The sequence below is a fragment of the Lathamus discolor genome, chromosome 1 (assembly GCF_037157495.1).
Source record: "Lathamus discolor isolate bLatDis1 chromosome 1, bLatDis1.hap1, whole genome shotgun sequence".
NCBI classification, from domain to species: domain Eukaryota; kingdom Metazoa; phylum Chordata; class Aves; order Psittaciformes; family Psittacidae; genus Lathamus; species Lathamus discolor.
This window is the reverse complement of record NC_088884.1, coordinates 64,504,843-64,524,835: the sequence shown is the minus strand read 5'-3', so window position 1 is coordinate 64,524,835 and position 19,993 is coordinate 64,504,843. Positions and strand designations below refer to the sequence as shown.

The 19,993-nt window shown below is 43.9% G+C and overlaps 1 protein-coding gene and 1 long non-coding RNA gene across 4 annotated transcripts in view; one reads left to right on the top strand and one right to left on the bottom strand.

Moving 5' to 3' along the window:
- PRMT8 (protein arginine methyltransferase 8) overlaps window positions 1–18,994 on the bottom strand; it is a 61,117-nt gene extending 42,123 nt beyond the window's left edge. For 2 of the 3 annotated variants that reach the window (XM_065674789.1, XM_065674796.1), the window contains exon 1: window positions 18,317–18,994. In XM_065674789.1, coding sequence (XP_065530861.1) covers window positions 18,317–18,391 — 75 coding nt within the window. In that variant the 5' untranslated portion in view covers window positions 18,392–18,994. Of the gene's footprint in view, window positions 1–11,477; window positions 11,523–18,316 lie in introns of all 3 variants that reach the window. The other variant, XM_065674804.1, reaches the window with a different exon arrangement.
- On the top strand, window positions 138–2,085 carry LOC136007171 (uncharacterized). The gene is made up of 2 exons (XR_010609521.1): window positions 138–187; window positions 1,162–2,085. It is a non-coding gene; the product is annotated as an uncharacterized LOC136007171 (long non-coding RNA).
- Window positions 18,995–19,993: the final 999 nt, after the last annotated feature.

Below are 19,993 nucleotides of genomic sequence, written 5' to 3'. Positions count from 1 at the left end.
GATCTCCTTCTATGATAAGGTGACCTGCCTGGCTGATGGGGGAAAGGCTGCGGATATTCTGTATTTGGACATAAGTGAAGCATTTGACACTGTCTTCCACAGCATTCTCCTGGAGAAACTGGCTGCTTATGGCCTGGATGAGCGGTTCTTTGCTGGGCTGGAAACTGGATGGATGGCCAGAATGGTGGTAAATGGCATCACATGTAGTTGGTGACCAGTCACTAGTGGTGTCCCTCGGGGCTCAATGTCAGGGCCAGTGTTGTCTAATATCTTCATTGATGATCTGCATGAGGGGATCGACTGCACTCCCAGTGAATTTGCAGACAACAGCAAGTTGGGCAGGAGTGTTGATCACCTGAAGAGTAGGAAGGCTCTGCAGAGGGATCTGGATAGGTTGGATTGATGAGCTGAGGCCAATAGTATGAGGTTCAACAAGGCAAAGTGCCGGGTCCTGCATTTGGGCCCCATGCAATGCTCCAGGCTTGGGAAAGAGTGGCTGGAAAACTGCAGAGCAGAAAAGGACATGGGGTTGCTGCTGAACATAACCCAGCTTGAGCCCACGCAGCCAAGAAGGTCAGCGGGATCCTGGCCTGTATCAGCAGTGGTGTGACAGCAGGGCCAGGGCAGTGATCATCCCCCTGTCCTGGGCACTGGTGAGGCCGCACCTTGAATCCTGTGTTCAGTTCTGGGCCCCTCACTACAAGAAAGACATTGAGGTGCTGGAGCAGGTTCAGAGAAGGGCAGCGGAGCCAGTGAAAGGTCTGGAGCACAAGTGTGATGAGGAATGGCTGAGGAACTGAGGGGGTTTAGTCTGGAGAAGAGAAGGCTCGGGGGGGGACCTTATCACTCTCTACACCTACCTGAAAGGAGGCTGCAGTGAGGTGGGGGTCGGTCTCTTTCCCCAAGTAAGAAGAGACAGGACAAGAGGAAATGGCCTCAAGCTGTGCCAGGGAAGGTTTAGACTGGATATTAGGAACAATTTCTTCACAGAGAGGGTGTTCAGGCAGTGGAACAGGCTGCCCAGGAAAAGTGGCAGAATCCTGGAAGTGTTCACAAACCGTACAGATGCGGCCCCTCAGTGATATGGTTTAGTGATGGTCTTGGCAGGCATGGGGTAATGGTTGGACTCAATGATCTTCTATTTCTTTTCCAACCTTGCAGATTCTATGTCCCTCAGCCTGGGCAGAGGCTCTGGGTCCCTGGGGCACAAGGCTGGCTCCAGTGGCCAGGCAGGAGAGGCCCTGGATGGGAGCGGCCAGAGGAGGGAGAGGCTGAGCTTCCCACATCACTTATCAGCACGCAGGCAGACAAGAACTCAGCAATTCATACCTACGGTTTTCAGAAGTACCCGTTCAGCTCAGTGGTTTCCTGGCTGCTGCGTACCACCCTCTCCAGCCTCCTAAGGGTTCAGATGTATGATCCAAGACCTAGCAATGATCAATTGCCCACATGTATAACTCTGGCTCAGACTCCTGAGAAAAAGCCTAAAGTTTAAGAGAAAGCCTTGATAAAGCCTGTAGCATAACACCGTAAATGATAAACTAAGGTGAAACACAAATTTAAAGTTTAAGGATTCAGGAAGAAAAACCATAAAACAATAATGTGAAGAGCTGTAACATACTAAAGGAGTCTAAAGATGGCAATGGCAACACAAAGCATGAAACAACATGAATGTTCCCAGCACCAGCAGAATCCGACGTTTCACCACCTGTTTCACAATTATCTAGCCAGCAAAGACCGTGTATCTTACCTTGGGATTGACAAGCATATTAGTGCTTTGCCTGATAACTTGTTAATCTTAACTGCCTTTGATATGTTAAACAACAAATAATTGCTTTGTACTTTTAAGTTAAATATATTCGGCCTACAAGAGATTCTCTGGGCATGGTGAACGGTGTTTGAAGAGGGTGACTCAGAATGAACGATAACACAGTGCCTAAATTTCTGAAGAGGTTTTGAAGAAAAAGTATTTTTGAGAAGCAAGCTTTTATGTATTTCTCAATGTATTCTTACTGGCAAAAAAAAAAAACCACGCCAGTGTTCTCTGTTAGAATAAGTAAACTGCATTTTATGCGTTTTAATTGAGTCGGTCTGACTTGCAAGTGTGCTGTCTTATTCTCTGATCCCTGAGATGTGTAGGTGTTACAGAATTTAAGAAAACAAGACCAGTTATATTTAATTGCTGAGTCAAAGGTGTGAACGCTTGGAAGGGAGCTAAACTGAAACATACAAATATTTTTAAATGTTCCCTTTCTGAATTGGGAGTCTGTATTCCCAACAGCTCACCCAAGTTGATAGAATTTAAACTTGTTTTAAGGCTTTGACAGCATTGTATCTGAAAAGTGAGATCGTTATTTCAAGTCCCAGTGGAAGGCTATATCTTCCTGTAATTCTCCACAACTAAACCGAATTTTGTCAGAACACCCATACAGAGGAAAACACTGAATATAAAGGATGGTTCTAAATTAAAAGCTAGGACTTTTCTTTGAAACTGCCTTTTTAAACACAGAGTTTCTCTGTCAACAGATAAATATAATCATAGAAACCTACTTTATTTAGTGTAAGATTTTACCCAGGATTTTATCATTTTACATATAAGGTCCTTTCCAACCCTAACTATTCTATGATTTCCCAATGTATGTAAATTGATTTACATTGATTGTCCACACTGGCATAGTAGTGCCTTCTCTGACACAGTTTTAATAACACTGACAACCTGGGTGCACAAAGAAATGAAAGTCACCACATAATACACAGTTTGAATTTATGTACGTATAAAATATTGTATGTATATATATAAACACATACATATGATAAGCAATTTTGTAGGTAAGCATATCAAGGTATGTTTAAGGAACAGTATACTCTTCTGCGTGGCTGAGATGATAAATGATCACAATGTTTAAGCGGTTATTAAATTAATAAATAGCATAGTCTTTCTCATTCAAAGCTAGTGCTGTGTATTCCATTTGCATTTTAGTTCTAAGATAGGGAGTAACTTTCTTGAGTTGAAATAGTGTTAGAATAGAAACTGTTGTGTCAGTGGGACTGGCTATCTTGTTGATGATACATTAGTTGTCAGACTCTGGAAATACCCTGGATATTAATGGGGTATTTTAATGGTGGTATTTTGTAACAGCATTGAAGGAGCTTATTAAAATTAAAACTAAATTAAAAAAAAAAAAAACACGGTAAAGGAAAGCTTCTTGTAATCTGCTTAGTAATGGACAAAGAAACACGAATCTTTCTTCAGAATGTAAAGGCAATCGTGTACTTCTGAGTCCTCATTTATAGCAAAGATGACATATACATCCTTAAGCTCTCTGAAATTTAGCCTAATGAAGCACACTTGCTCATATTTGGCCATTAAACATTTGGGTTTAGTTTTTCTAGTCTGAGAATTTTCATTGGAAAAGACTGAGATTAGTAACCCATCAACTCCAGGCTTGGGCAGCATATTTGTTCTCAAGAGGGCTACAAATACCACAGTTTACTTCAATGTGCTTCCAGCAGTTATTTAAGAAACTTGGATATGTACCTAAATTCCAAACACAGGAAATCCCGTTAGTTCCAGTAGAATTACTTTTGCTCTGGTTAAGCAAAACAAGGTGGATGAGGAATGTTTTTAAATATCCTGCCAGTGTGGAACTTGATTCTACAATAAATAAACATGCTGAGTGCTACTGACACACATGAGCAAACCAGTGTGCTCAGCAATTCTTGCATTATTAATAGAACATTGTCATGGTTTAAACCCAGCCAGTAACTCAGAACCGTGCAGCTGCTCACTCACTCCCTCCCCTTTTCATCCCCCCGGCTCCCAGAATGATGGGGAGGGGAATCAACAGAATGTAATTCCCACGGGTTGAGATAAGAACAGTCCAGTAACTACGGTATAACACAAACACTACTGCTACCACCAGTAATAATAATGATAAGGGAAATAACAAGGGCAGAGAATATAAAACTAAAAAGGGAAAAGGAAAATGATAAACACAAGTGATGCTCAATACAACTGCTCGCCAGCCGCCGACTGATACCCAGCCCGACCCCAGCAGTGATCTGGGCCTTCTGGGTAACCCCCTCCAAGTTTATACACCAGGCATGATGTGCTGTGGTATGGGATACCCCTTTGTCTACTTTGGGTCAGGTGTCCTATCTCTGCTTCCTCCCAGCTTCTCATGCCCCTCCTCACTGGCAGAGCATGAGAGCCTGAAAAGTCCTTGGTCAGAGTAAACATCACTGAGCAACAAACACCAGTGTTATCCACATTGCTCCCAGGCTGAAAGTCAGAAACACAGCACTGCACCAGCTACTAGGAAAGAGGAAAATAACTGTTACAGCTGAACTCAGGAGAAACATTTACTGAAGTGTTCAAAGATCAGCAATTTCGTGTTAACTCCAATAGGTTCAGAACTACACCTGTTACACAGATACACAGTGAAATACACAAGCAGTTGTTGATAGTCATGTTGATAAATAACAGGCTTGCATAGCTTTGTATTAATAAGAGAATAAGCTTTTGCTATTTCGGACCATTCTTTTAAACACGGATAAGAAAAGGATATGAGAAAGTGTACTCCTAACATTTTTCTACAATCATGGAACAGAATGATGAAAACTGTTCTTTAGCAAAACCAATGGTATTTCATCCTTTTTAATACAGTTTTAAGTAGCGATGTGACCTGGGTTTGGTCCTCTATATAAATCACATATAAATAATTCTGCTGAAACTGGTGCATTTATATGAGGGTAAACCTGTCTTGACATCAGAATGCCTTTGTTTCCAGTAGGCATGGTTAGAATACTCAGTTGTGGTGGCAAACTTGCAAACACAAACACTTTTGCTTTCCACTTTACAAAGTGATGAAGACATATTTTATAAGCGCTAAGGAGCATTATTGCCTTTCTGTTGAGAAAGGAACAATCCTATCTGATAGAAAGATGGCACAGAGACTTTTTTTCTTCATTAAATAATTGTATTGACTACATGAAAGCACGTCTTCTACAAAAAAAAAAAAATCCTAGAACAGTTTCACATTTTCATGAAAACCTCACAGCAATAAGTGAGAGCACCTTCTTTGCTTTAAATCCTTATCTGTCTTAGCCTCCCACTGAGCTTCTCTGCTTAAACAAAAATTCTCTTACAAAAGCAGGACAAAAATTGAATGTCAATTACAGAGAAAGCAAAAACATAAACCCAATTTTGAATTGGCCTAGTTTTACAAGTTCTAGGCTAACTTTCATGAAAACTGTATGTACACTGTCACAATACTATTATTATAATTCATAATGAATGAAAAATATGTTTGAAAAATCTAAGAAGCGTGAGATGAAGTTTGTCACTGGAGGCTTGAATTAACCTCTTGGTACTGAATGAGAAATGATAGGCAGCAGGACACATGCTTTAAATGGCCTTGAAGATGACAACCATCTTTTTGATTTAACAGAATGTAAAGAATCAGCAGATTAGATATTAATAGAAGTGTAATGTCATTAAAACAGCAAGCTAGGAAAATTCTATTCTCAGTAATATGTCAAGTTCAGCAATGACAATGTGATTGCAATCAAACATGAGATAAGGTGAGAACCAGTGTGAGTGCCTGAGCTGGAGCTGTGGCGAGTTGGAGCTGAGTTGCTGCTCAAGATTCTGACACAGAGACTGGTGAGGAGTACCACATTTATTCCTGGCTCTACTCATCGGAGTAGTGACTGCAGTGGGTTTCAGAAAACAGGACGTGTGTGTGTGCAAGGGTCTGAGAATGGGTGGAAAGTTTTCACTGACAAAGTCTCTCTCTCACACAGTATGGTAAGTCAGTTATTTGTGAGATCAATCATTTGTGACGCAATGCTGGTAAAAGCAGATTTCAGTGGAAAATTTAAAGGAAGCTTTAATACACACACTTCGATAACTACTTAAGTTGTTCTGTTACATTCATGGTTGACTCACAGGCCTAGAACTGTATATTATCTTTTCTTAATCCACAGCTGACTAATTTAGTCAAAAACCAGTCAACATTGTTTCTATTCTGACAGAGAAATCAAGGTTTGCATGAAACCTTACCAGCTGTTGCAAACCCCCCTATTATTTCCTTATTTACAAGCTGAGAAAGGGCAAACTGATATTCTGCAAGCACACAGGACATTCCTTTCTTCCCTTCTTCCTTCTTTCTTTCCTGCCTGCCTGCCTTCCCTCCCACTCCCTCTGAACACCCTCTGCTACCTGTAAATTCAGCTTCTTCCAATTAAGTCTAAAACACTGCAACTTCTAAGGAGACAATTGTATTATGGTGTAGCTAACACTACGTAACTGAGATTAGAGCAAAAAACCCAAGTATGTATCCTGTACTTCAGACAGGGCAACGTCTAATATAGGGCACAATCCTGAGGTATATGGTCCCCAAATATTCGTAGTTCAGAAGTAGTTACGGGAAGGGTTAATTACTTCCCTGTTTGTGACTGTGGAAAAGAAAAACAGCTGGTCTCTATCCCAAGCTTCAGAGCAAAGGATTGATGAATATTACAAGGATGCAACTAGAAACTGGAACAGATACTAAAATTAAAACTCTTCTAAGTGACAAATAAAGCTCCACAGCAGAATTAAGTCTGGACTGGCTGGAATGTTGTGGGAAGGCCCTGGCTTGGTCAGACATTATTCTAGGCTCTGAGACTGGGTTTGAACTTTCTGGTGTTATTTGAAGCAATGAAACATAAGCTGTATGGCCAGTAAAAGATGAAAAAGACAGAGCTACCAGGCCACATGTGATCCCAACTGTGCATTGTGGGCACTGAAGGAGCATTTCAACACTAATCATTGGAGATCAATATATATCACTGCTTCCTAACCAGCTTATGTTCACTTTCATTGTACTGTTACAAGAGAGGGAAATTATACTTTTAAAAAGGGAAGGAGGAACTGTGACAGTATATTTCAGATTAACCTGGATCCTTGGATACAACAAAAAAGAGCACTATGAACTTAAGGGCATGGCCCAGACCAAACAGGATGTTGAATGTGGAGCTTGCCAACTGCACTATGACTAGTTTGCTGCTAGGAAAAGCTGAGGAGGACAGTGGTATAAAAAATCTCTTAGAATATATATACGTCCACGCCTCCATCTTCCAAAGTTGGGGGGGGGGGGGGGTGTCCCCACCCTTTCTCAGAAAAGCTTATGGAACTGCTTTTCTCTGACTAGGTACAAAAGGTGGTAATGACCCTTTTTAAACAATAATTCACTCCAGGAGGAAAAGACGCAAGTACAATGCAGTCCTCAATACATGCAAGCTTCCAAGAGCATGACTTAACTATGGGACAGGATATTTTAAGCGAGGGAAAATAGAATTCTACTCACCTTCCTTATTGCATGTCTGTCTAAAACTTTAGCTAAAGTTTTTATTCCCACCAGAATTTCCCTGCAAGTGTTTTGTTACTGAAATATTCCTTCATTTTTAAAAGTGAAGACATTGAGATTTTATTTCTCATCTCCTAACATTGACACTCACAATACAAACCAAAATTATTTTCAAGTTCTTCACTTAACAAAGTTTTCAGAAATGCAAACTTGACAGTGAATGCTTCTTCAAGTGAGAATGCTTTATTTTCAGTTATGGTCTCTAAATCTCCAAAGTGTTGATGCAATAAAATGAAGAAAAATAAATTATCTATTCCTGATTTTTGAAGAGAGTTTCCTTTTTATTTTTTATTTTTTTAAATATTCTGCAAAGCATTTGACACTCTCCTGCACAACATACTTTGGACTGTAGAAGCATCATGGTTGGACTGGCTGGATGGTCACTGTCAGAGAGTAGCAGTCAACAGCTCGATGTCCAAGTAGAAATCAGTGAGAGTGGCATTCCTTAGGGGTCAGTATTGGGACTGGCACTGTTCACTACCTTTGTTGACAAGACAGACAGTGAGATCGAGTGGACCCTCAGCAAGTTTGCCGATGATACCAAGCTGTGTGGTTCGGTTGATACGCTGGAGGGAAGGAATGCCGTCCAGAGGGACTTTGACACACTTGTGAGATGGGCTGATGCCAACCTCATGAAGTTCAACAAGGCCAAGTGCAAGGTCCTACACCTGGGTCGGAGCAATTCCAGGCATAAATATAGGCTGGGTGGAAACTGGATTGAGAAAAAAAAAAAAAAAAAGGAGGAGGAAGAGGACAATTAAAAGCAAGGGGCTTCCTCCTAAATCTGATGTCCCCACCCAGAACCACTTTGCAGTTCTGCAGGGAGCTATTGAGGAAACACAAACCTCAGCAAACGAACAACCGGCTGATGCACTGGTAAAGAGGATCTCTACTGGTGCTGCCAGGAAAAAGCGGCGGGTCATAGTAGTAGGGGGCTCTACTTTGAAAGGCACAGAGGCACCCATTTGTCAGCCTGACCCAGTCTCGAGGGAGGTGTGTTGCCTACCAAGGGATGTTGCTGAGACTCTGCCTGGTCTAGTAAGCCTCACTGACTATTATCCACTTGTAGTGGTCCATGTGGGGGCTAGTGATACTGACAGCAGTAACGTGGGAAGCATTAAGGACTACAGAGCCCTGAGAGAGGTGGTTAGGGGCTCTGGGGCTGAGACAGTTTTTTCACCAATCCTACGGATCAAACAGGAGGACCTTAAAAAGGCCAGGCAGATTTGGCAGGTTAATAAATGGTTAGAACAGTGGTGCCATAGTCAGGGGTTTGGTTGTTTAGAACATGGGACTCAATTTGGGAGACCAGGTCTAGTGGAGGCTGGTGGAGCTGATCTGACAAGGGGAAGAGCTGCTTTGGTAGGAGGCTTGCCAGGCTGGTCAAGGCAGCTTTAAACTAGATGTGTTGGGGGAGGGGGGCATCATTCCATTCCAACACTCCCTGTCAGTTGCCAGCACCTATAATAAATGCTCAGAGTGATGCAGAACTATTTCAACCACTTCAGCCAATGAGCTAGCTTTATTTGGAGCTCAGCTAGATGCCTCTATACAAATGCCCATAGTATGGGGAATAAACAAGAGGAATTAGATGTGTACACAGCTACAGAGACATGACATTGTTGGGATCACAGAAACATAGCAGTATGGCTCCTATGACTGGAGTATTGGAATGGAAGGTTACAGGCTCTTTAGAAAAGACAGGCCAGGCAGACGGGGAGGGGGAGTTGCTATTTATGTCAGTGATAAGCTGGAGAGTATGGAACTCATACTTGATCAGGTTCAAGATCATCTTAAGAATCTGAATGTGTGCAAGTCCATGGGACCTGATGAAATCCATCCCTGGGTCCTGAAGGAGCTGGCAAATGAAGTTGCTAAGTCACTGGCTATCATATTTGAAAAATCATGGCAGTCAGCTGAAGTTCCTGATGACTGGAAAAAGGGAAATATAACCCCCATTTTCAAGAAGGGGAAAATGGAAGACCCGGGGAATTACAGACCAGTCAGTCTCACCTCTGTGCCAGGCAAAATCGTGGAGTAGGCTCTTCTGGACGGCATGCTAACACACATGAAAAACAGCAAGGTGCTTGGTGACAGCCAGCATGGCTTCACTGAGGGGAAATCCTGCCTGACCAATTTGGTGGCCTTCTATGATGGGGCTACAGAACTGATGGACAGGGGCAGAGCAGTTGATGTCATCTACCTGGACTTGTGCAAAGTGTTCGATGCTGCCCCACATGACATGCTTGTTTCTGAATTGGAGAGACATCAATTTGGTAGGTGGACCACTCGATGGATAAAGAACTGGCTGGATGGCTGCACAGAGAGTTGTAGCCAACAGCTCAATGTCCAACGGGAGACTGGTAACGAGTGATGTCCCTCAGGGATCAGTTTTGGGGCCGGTCTTGTTCAACATCTTTGTTGTTGACATGGACAGTGGGATTGAGTGCGCCCTCAGCAAGTTTGCCGATGACACCAAGCTGTGTGGTCCGGTTGATCTGCTGGAGGGAAGGGATGCCATCCAGAGGGACCTTGACACGCTTGTGAGGTGGGCTGATGCCAACCTTAGGAAGTTTAAGCATGACAAGTGCAAGGTCCTACACCTGGGTCGGAGCTATCCCAGGCACAGCTACAGGTCGGGCAGAGAAGAGATTCAGAGCGGCCCTGCAGAGAAGGACTTGGGGGTGTTGGTCAATGAGAAAATGAACATGAGCTGGCTTCAGTGTGCGCTCTCAGCCCAGAAAGCCAACCGTATCCTGGGCTGCATGAAAAGGAGCGTGACCAGCAGGTCGAAGGAGGTGATCCTGCCCCTGTACTCTGCTTTCATGAGACCTCACTTGGAGCACTGTGACTGTGTACAGTTCTGATGTCCTCAGCATAAGAAGGGCATGGAATTGTTGGAGCAAGTCCAGAGGAGGCCACGAGGATGATCAGGGGACTGGAGCACCTCCCGTATGAAGATAGGCTGAGAAAGTCAGGGCTGTTCAGCCTGGAGAAGAGAAGGCTGCGTGGAGACCTCACAGCAGCCTTCCAGTATCTGAAGGGGGCCAACAAGGATGCTGGAGAGGGAATCTTCCTTAGGTTCTATAGTAACAGAACAAGGGGTAACGGGTTCAAATTTAAAAAGGGGAAGTTCAGGTTAGATATAAGGAGGAAATTCTTTACTTTGAGGGTGGTGAGGCACTGGAACAGGTTGCCTAAAGAAGCGATAAATGCTCCATCCCTGGCAGTGTTCAAGGACATGCTGGACTGCATCTCGAGTGACATGGTCTAGTGTGTGATATCCCAGCCCATGTCACGGGGGTTGGAACTAGATGACCTTAAGGTCCTTTCCAACCCTAACTATTATATGATTCTATGTGTTGATCAATGAGAAGCTCTGTCAGTATGCACTTGTAGCACAGAAAGCCAACCATATGCTGGGCTGTATCACCAGCACTGTAACCAGCAGGTCAAGGGAGGTGATTCTCCCCATCTACTCCACTCTTGTGAGACCCCACCTGGAGTACTGCATTCTTCTCTGGACCCACAAGAAGGACTTGGACCTGCTTGAGTGAATCCAGAAGAGGGCCATGAAAATGATCAGAGGGCTGGAGCACCTCTGCTATGTCGACAGGCTGAGAAAGTTGGGCTCATTCAGCCTGGAGAAGAGAAGGCTCCGTTATTTTTATTCAGCCTGGAGAAGAGAAAGTAGCAGTCTTCCAGTACCTAAAGGGAGCCTACAAGAAATCTGGAGAGGGACTTTTGACATGAGCATGTAGTGACAGGACAAGGGAAATGGCTTTAAACTCAAAAAAGGGCAGATTTTGATTAGGTATTAGGAATAAATTCTTCACTGTGAAGGTGGTTAAGGCACTAGAACAGGTTGCCCAGAGAAGTTATGGATGTCCCATATCTGGAAGTGTTCAAGCCCAGGTTGAACAGGGCTTTGAGCAACCTGGTCTAGTGGAGGGTGTCCCTGCCTGTGGTGGGGCAGGGTGGAACTAGATGATCATTAAGTTTCCTTCCTATCCTAGCCATTCTATGATTTTATGAAATATGCTGAAAAGAAAAAATTTTACATACCTTTTAAAATTTTGAGTTTTGAGACAGATTTTTCACAACTGGGACCTGAAAAACATAGCTTATAAGAAATAAATAAAGCAATCATCCTTCATCTTTCTACACCTCTTAAATCTCAGATTAAAACTGAAATACTGAGAACAAAATAGTGTCCGTCCTCATACAATCACTATAAAGTAAGGAAGTTGTCTCAGCTCCCATGCAACAGCTTGAGAGGAATAGCATGCTAAGAGACTCCATGGAGCCAGTCAGCATCAGTTCAAGAACACAGGAAAAAGACAGGTAGGCTGTGATTAGTGAGCAATTGCTCCATTCTAGCATGGTCAAGACACCATCAGTCCAGCCACTTGGTGGGCAATCTCCTCTTTGCTTTCTTGAGGTGTTTTTTTTTCCTGTTATTTAGAGGTTATTCCCGAAGAATAAAGAAACGTAGAAACAACAATTCATTTTATCTGAAACTCTAGATTGAAAATACAGCTGTCATTAAAGCTAATGAACAGGATAGCAGGCAGCACGATTCTCTGTGGAACAAGAGGTTGGACTGACCAGTTTCATCATTCATCCCTTTAGCTGTTCATCGCCTCATCTGTCAATGGACTGAACTTTGTTGCAAAATTGGGAAAATCTTATTAAAAGATTAGGCTCAATGCTTTTTTACCTTTATTTATTCCTCTGCTCTGCCTGTACCAGTAAGGGCACAAACCCTCATCTTTTACAGTCAGGCTGCAATTAAAGCTCTGGAAGGCATGTGAGTCAGTTTTGCCAAGCTCGCTTTCGGCATGCAGGTAGAACAAACATAGTCATCTACAGAATTTCTTGCACTCTCTGAAGAATTTTGGTGCTTTTCAGACACTGAGGTTGGAAAAAAGAGTCATTGCAGCAACTCACTAGCTCACTAGCAGGGAACTTCTCTTTTAGCACTGCCACAATGACACAGTATGATCTGGACCATGATGTCACCAAGATGAACTGTACCCTTTCTAATAAATACAGTCTTCTTGGCACTAAAATGCTGTTCACTAGAACAACCTTATAGTGGCAGAGGATGATCCACACTGAGACATCTTTATCTTAAAATTCTGTTTTGAGTGACTGCTGTTACTCTTCATTTAAACATGAACATTTTTTATCCTATTTGTATTATTAATGCAAACCAAAAATTATTTCTTCAATGTGGCCAAAATATTACAGTCAATGTCTTGAACTTTGATTATTAAATTTGAGAAAGGAATGCAATGCCTTTAACTACACTAGATATCCAGCTGAGCAACAAACAAAAAACAACAAAAAAGACACCATGACTATACTATAACTACCTTGTTACTAGCCTGAGTACATAGTAGGAGCACTGTACAGGATGCCATCCAGAGGGACCTTGACACGCTTGTGAGGTGGGCTGATGCCAGCCTCATGAAGTTCAACCATGACAAGTGCAAGGTCCTACACCTGCGTCAGGGCAATCCCAGGCACAGCTACAGGGTGGTCAAAGAAGAGATTCGGAGCAGCCCTGTGGAGAAGGACTTGGGGGTGCTGGTCGATGAGAAAATGAACATGAGCCGGCTTCAGTGTGCGCTCGCAGCCCAGAAAGCCAACCACATCCTGGGCTGCATCAAAAGGAGCGTGACCAGCAGGTCGAAGGAGGTGATCCTGCCCCTCTGCTCTGCTCTTGTGAGACCTCACCTGGAGTATTGTGTGCAGTTCTGGTGTCCTCAACATAAAAAGGACATGGAACTGCTGGAACAAGTCCAGAGGAGGGCCACGAGGATGATCAGGGGACTGGAGCACCTCCCGTATGAAGGTAGGCTGAGAGAGTTGAGGCTGCTCAGCCTGGAGAAGAGAAAGCTGCGTGGAGACCTCATAGCAGCCTTCCCGTATCTGAACGGGGCCTATAAGGATGCTCGGGAGGGACTCTTTATTAGGTCCTGTAGTAACAGGAAGAGGGGTAACGGGTTCAAACTTAAACAGGGGAAGTTTAGATTGGATATAAGGAAGAAATTCTTTACTGTGAGGGTGGTGAGGCACTGGAACAGGTTGCCCAGGGAAGTTGTGAATGCTCCATCCCTGGCAGTGTTCAAGGCCAGGGTGGACAGAGCCTTGGGTGACATGTTTTAGTGTGAGGTGTCCCTGCCCATGGCAGGGGGTTGGAACTAGATGATCTTAAGGTCCTTTCCAACCCTAACTATTCTATGATTCTATATGCGGTGAAGTAGAATACTCCCTGCTTAGAGCTGCCTCTATTGCCCTCGGGGGGTTGACTAAAATGAAATGAAAGGTGAAATGAAAGGTTATTCACTAAGCTCCTGGGTCAGCTTTCTGACTGCCTTGTCAGCAAGGCAAAACAGGTAGAGCATGGACCAGTGGTCTGGTCTCTTACAGGTCACCTATACTACTTGCACACCCCAGCTATCGCAACTTTTCCTGTTCAAAATTATGTGACATGAGTACGCTGCACACCAGTCAGAAAGACTGAAAGGTATGTCATAAGCTGCTTCTTCAGTGAGCTATCTGACACCATGCTAGATCTGCTGTGACTTCTGATAGCCTAAGAAATACACCAAAGAGGAGTGTTATTCTTCTCTAGGTTAAGCATCACTCTCTCATTAATGTTCATTCACATATGGTGTTATAACCAATTCAGTAACATCAAATAAGAATCCTCTACAGCACCTTTCACCAATAAAACACAGAATTCAACATTATGAATGGGAACACTCAGAGGGATTAAATTATATCTCCAAGACCATCCAGTGTAATAGCCAGGAACAAAACTTATGTTTACTGAATAAATTCAGTCCCGTTAGGCACACTCTTGCTCTGCTTCTGTTCATTTGTATTTTGATAAGTTTTTAAGGGAAAACCTCTCTTCCTATTCATGAATCACAAACAGAAGCTTATGATTTCAGCAGTTTTATACTCTGTTCTCCCCACAGTAGTGGTATGGCTGGAATTCATGTGGAGAGGACATTGTAATCTTCCAGCTTCTGCAAAGAGAGCAGTTACTTTCACAGATCTGGATCTCATGATGCTGCACCACTTACATGTATCTGTATGGGGAATCACTTCTATTAGGCCTCTTACCCCAAATCTTCAAAATATTTTTTCTTTTTTCTAGCCAAAACCCAAGCTTTGTATAATAGCACATCAGGGAGGACTCTATTTTACTACCATTTATAAATCACCTCATCTCTCTAGTCTTAGCAATGAAACCGGCATCTGTATACAGACACTGAAGTCTTCAGCATAAGAATTGCCTTTGATTAAGTGAATTTTTTCACAATAAGTGTGGTTGCCCAAAGAGGTGGTAGATGTCCCGTTTCTGGAAACATGCAAGGTCAGGCTGGATGGGGCTCTGAGCAACCCGATCTAGTTGAAGATGTCCGTGCTCACTGCAGACAGGTTGAACTTGATGACCTTTAAAGGTCATCTAAACCCATTAAACCCAAACTATTCCATGGTTCTATGATTCTGTTCTCTTCACCTGGCATGAGTTCACAAGCTACACTCAGGCACACTTCTGAAATCTCACTTGCAATTTGTTTCCCACCACTGATATCAGGCCTCCTATTAATAAGGCTTCCATTTAATAAATTTAATATAAAAAAACATGTAAACCAAAATCTACAGCAGGTCAGCAACATGAATTTCACAGAATCTTCATGAGTATCTTCTACAAAGAACTGTTCCTCCTTCACCTTGCTGTCTGTGTGCCTTTAATTATTTGCAGAGAACTCAATCCTGGTTGTTATTTCTGCAAACAGTCCTTTTTTATTTAGACAAGTCTTTGTTCATGACTAGGGGTTACACAGATACAGACGTTAATTTTTAGACCTTGAGGAGAGATTTTACAGCTTTTGTTCCAATGGAACTTCTCTTAAAGTTCATGGGATGGCCAAGGGGAATAAAGATTTTCTTGATCTTTTTCTCTCTGTGCACTCTGACCAAGGATCCAAAACCATCCTAGCAAGTTTCCTATTTGAGGGACCCCTATGCCCTTCAGTGAGGCTCTAAATAGAAAAGACTTACAGTTTTATTTCACTTATTTTTACACAAATCAGTATGTACTCTCGGGCTGCTATAAATACATACAAAAAACCACTGCTTCCACTTCAGCTCTGGAAGACAGACTAGTATCAGGCTGTTATCAGTACAATAAAATTACAAAACTATTCTGAGCCTGATACAAGAGCACTTGTGTGCAACACTTCCACTCAAGTATGTTTTGTATCAAGATATAAGTCTCTGGGGATATTGATAATGTAAATGTCTGTATAATATAGTACTATTGCAGCACACTTGTGTAAACATGAGGTGTCTTCCTTGACTGGAAAGTAATGCTAGTGAGCTATTGTTTTTCTACTCTCTTGTACTCTTGTTTGAGGAAACAGTGAGCATTGTCTTACTGTAGTTTTGGTTTTCCCTTGCCTGTATTTGTTGTCATAGCTTCTTTAAGTTCCTTCAGATAATGAGCTAGCACTGTGGTCATCAGAGGGCAGTTAAAGAAATAAAAAATACACTGTCCATGGTTCTTTGTCTTAACGTATTTTTTTAACTCCCCTATTACTGAAACACTACACTTGCATATTTGACCAAAAGTTTGATTAATCTGAGTAAGAACCAGAAGGGTTTTGGAATTATTTGGAAATGGGGCATTTATACCAATTGTTAAATGTTTTAACTCTGCATCTCTCATTAGAGTTGACATTTTTTACATCATGCCTATCACCATGGCATCAAAGTACTTCAGGAATTTAGCACTGAATCATGTTTATTACTGGTACCCTACTGGTTTCAAATGAAGCAAATTTATACCAGTTCCTAATTTCACCCTGACGCTGTGGTAAGTCCAAAAGTGAGATGCTTTGTCCTCTATTCTATCATGCTTAACAAGTGAAAGAGTTTCAAAGGTCCTGGCATATTTTGCTTGATGCGCTTCTATGTCTGCATATATGTAGGCTAATTCTCTCGGTACATAACAGGTCTTAACATCAGAAATACGAGAATTAATAAAATAGAAAATATCTTGGCAGGTGTTATTAACGTATCCCTCCCCCTTCTTTTAAGAAAATTGCCTAATCTGCAACATTTTCTCTCTCATTTTACAAATCTGTCACTGATGGATACTTCGAGGAGAGGAAGCACAGCATTTTAATATTCTCCGAACCTCTATACAGCACTGGAATTAAACTGTCGTTGCTAAGAAAGCCTCCTCCATAAAACAACATTGCAGTGTATGCAGCACTGAACTAGCAGAAAGAGAAAGGCTGGTAAACAACAAAAATGTACAGTGAATTCAAATAGAAGAGGAATATTTAAAGACCTCTCCCCCACTTTCCCTGTCTAAATATAGCTTCCATTTAAAAATGGCTTTGAAAGGAACTGGCTGTGCTTGGACATTTCTCCTTGCAAGACTGCCCAGGATCCTGGGATCTTTAATGCAATATGTTCTGTCAGTACTACAAAAATTTACAGATGTGCAGACAGACTTCTTGCTATTTATAGATGCCTCTTCTGCAAGCGGCACTCTGCGAGGTTGTAAAGCAGTTATCAGGCATGTTCTTTGATTTGTGCTTATATTGCATTCATTTGAGAAAATTCTGCTCATGAATTCTGGTATGGTGAAGGAAGCATATTCATTAAAAGTGAAACGGAGAGAGCACTATTAGTAGGAGAAATGTGGAATTCATGAGGGATTAGGACACCTACTGAGAGGACTACCTGAAGGAAAGAGACATTTGGCAGAGACACTGAAAGAATAAAGGAGGGAATAGCGATGCGCTCACCCTGAAGTCATGCTTTTGCTCTCCGGGGCAAATGGGGAGAAGGGTCAGTGACACCCATGCATGTAAGGGCAAAGCTGCTGGCTAGGGTGCAGTGTCCTTGGGGTCTGTCCATGGCTGTGCTGCATACCGCTTAACCATGTGTTAAGTGTTCAGTCAGTGTGCTAGCCACAGCCTATTAATAGAAACGGGGAGTTTGGCACACACTTTAGCCTGTCTCCTCACATGCTCCCAGAAAAGCTTGTACTGCATCCTGCATCCCCCTGCTTTTCCAGATCCGAGACTTCGCACGCTGCTCAAGTCTCTGTGGGGTCAAGACAGCACTAGACAAGTAAACTAGGGCTGCTCAACCCCGATGTTGAGAAAACCAAAGGCAACGAGGACGGGGAGGGACAGGGGCAGAGGGAGGGAAGCGGGGCGATTTTCTTGCAGAAAACCTGAGAGCTCGCAGGCACGCAGGCAATGCAAAGCTATTCTCGGCACTGCACAGGCCAGCAGGGCTCAAGCGGGAATGCTCGCTCCTCCTGCCCTCCGCCCCTACCTCGGGCAGCTCTGCTTGGTAAAACCCAGGATGCTACAGATACACGGGTACTCCTCACGTCCCCCTAACGATCCTAGCGGAGGCTCCAGGCGGAAAGCTCTCAGAGCTGGCGAAAGTGCTGTCGCAGGAGACCTTCCGTGACCCTTCCAGCCTCCCCAAACACACACCACCCGCCGCCCTTTCTGACAGCCGCAAACACCCTCCTCTCCCCCCGTCCCCCGCTCCGAGCCTCGCCTCCTCTCGGCCCACCCAATTTAGGGGAACGAGCCGTAAAGCGGCGGCTTCCGGGAAGCAGCCCGGGGGACGGCGGAGTTCAGCGGGGTGCAAAGTTCTCTGCCATGGGAGAACGGGGAGGGGGATAACGGGGGGACACGACACGCATACAGGAAATCACAGCAGCAACGGAGGCAGAGGCTAGCTGAAGGGCCCAGGAAAGTTGTTCTACACTTACTGTTGCTCCTGCTAAGGAATCTGTGCTTGGGGCTGGGGAAGCTCAGGCGCCGGGCTTTGCCTCGCATCCTTACCTCGGTGCTGTCGGCAGCGTTCTCCGCCATTTTCCTCCTCAGGAGCAGGCATCGGGAGGAGTGTTTCATTCCCATAAGAGCTAGCCAAGGGGTTGGGGCTTCGGGGCTGGTGTTTTGATTTGTGTTTTCAGAGATCCCCAAACACTGGTGTGCGCCAAAGGAGAGGGAGGACACACACAAAAAAACGCGAAAAAAATAACAAACCCAAACCTAAAAAAAAAAAAAAAAAAAAAGGAAAAAAAAAGGCAGGAAAACGGCAGTAAATCAGTCCTTTCCGCGTCGTCCACGGGAGCGTCTGCCTCCTCTCAGCATCAGGACCTCCTTGGGCGCTTACAAGTCCTCCTTTTTCTCCCCTCTCCACCTCCAGCGAGCTCTTGGGATGGGCAGAGAGAGGCGGCACACACTCTTAAGGTTAAACTAAAAGGCTGTCGGGCTGTGAGTCCTCCCCTTCAGAGAAAGCAGTCAGGCTAAACAGGAGAGAGACACCAAACTCGGGCGTGCAGCGACCAGCTGGGCATCTTTGTGTCCTGTGGCTACTCTTCCAGAAGCAGAGGGAGCCAGAGACAAAGCAACAGGACAAGGAAATCATAGCCCTTTATTTTCCTTCTTTGGGCTTCTTTCTTTCTTGCTAGGTCCCAGGAAACTTCCTTTAAAGGTGGTCACCGAATTTGCCACCCTCTTTCTATGAATGTCTTCTGAAATAGTAATCCCTCCTCCGTCTCCTCCCCCTCCTTTTTTTTTTTTTTTTCCCCGTGTTATTCCTTCTTCTCCCCCTTCCTTCCTCCATTCCCACTCCCTACCCCTGCTGCTCTCGGGCTGAGCTTGGTGCCCTTCTCTGGGAATTGCATTCACGTGTCTTTCGTAGAAAAAAAGCCATCATCTCAAGCTCCCCGCACCCGTCGCCTCGCACACACAAGCACGCATTCAACATGTGCACACACACGTCTCCCGCTCACACAGGCATGCATAATTCTTTTTTAGTTCCCCATTCCTCCTCTTCTTTTGAATCAGCAACACCTTTCTTTGCAGGGACTCGCAGTGAGGCTCTCAGAGAGCAGCTGCGCCAGCTTCTTTTAAGTTGCAAACCTGCTTTCTTAATATATCTTCTCGTGTATGTGCTCCTAGCGCCTGTTTTACTTGAAGTAGAATCCACACGCCATCAGATCGCCGTGAACTGTCGAAACATGGTTCTGGTCCAGCTGCAGCTCCCACTGAAAAGGTGGGGGAGGAGGGGGAAGGGGCAGATGGAGAGGTCTTGCTGAGGCTCGAAGGTGTTTTGAACTTCTTTTTAACCTTTTCCCAATGACTTCATGCTCTGTGGGAGTGCATTGCCACCTTCCCCACACGTTTATCTTGCTTTCACTCCTCCGTGCACTTTCTAGTTCTGAGTTGTCAGCTGGGAGGATGAGGTTTACCTCACTCGCATTGCTGTGGGTACGGGCGGGAGAGGGGGTGTATTACATAATTAATCCTTCCAGCAGGATTAATCTGCAGCTCCATCTCCAGCCCACTGTTCTCACGTTTCTGTTTTGGTTCTTATACAGAGAAAGTGAGAAAATAATGCTGGTGTGGGGGTGTGTGTTGCTCGAAGGATTTCAAGGACCATAACATGATTGCTGCTTTCTGAACGACTTGAAATAATTTCCTTCGGGGCTGCCAATGGAGACCTGAAGAAGA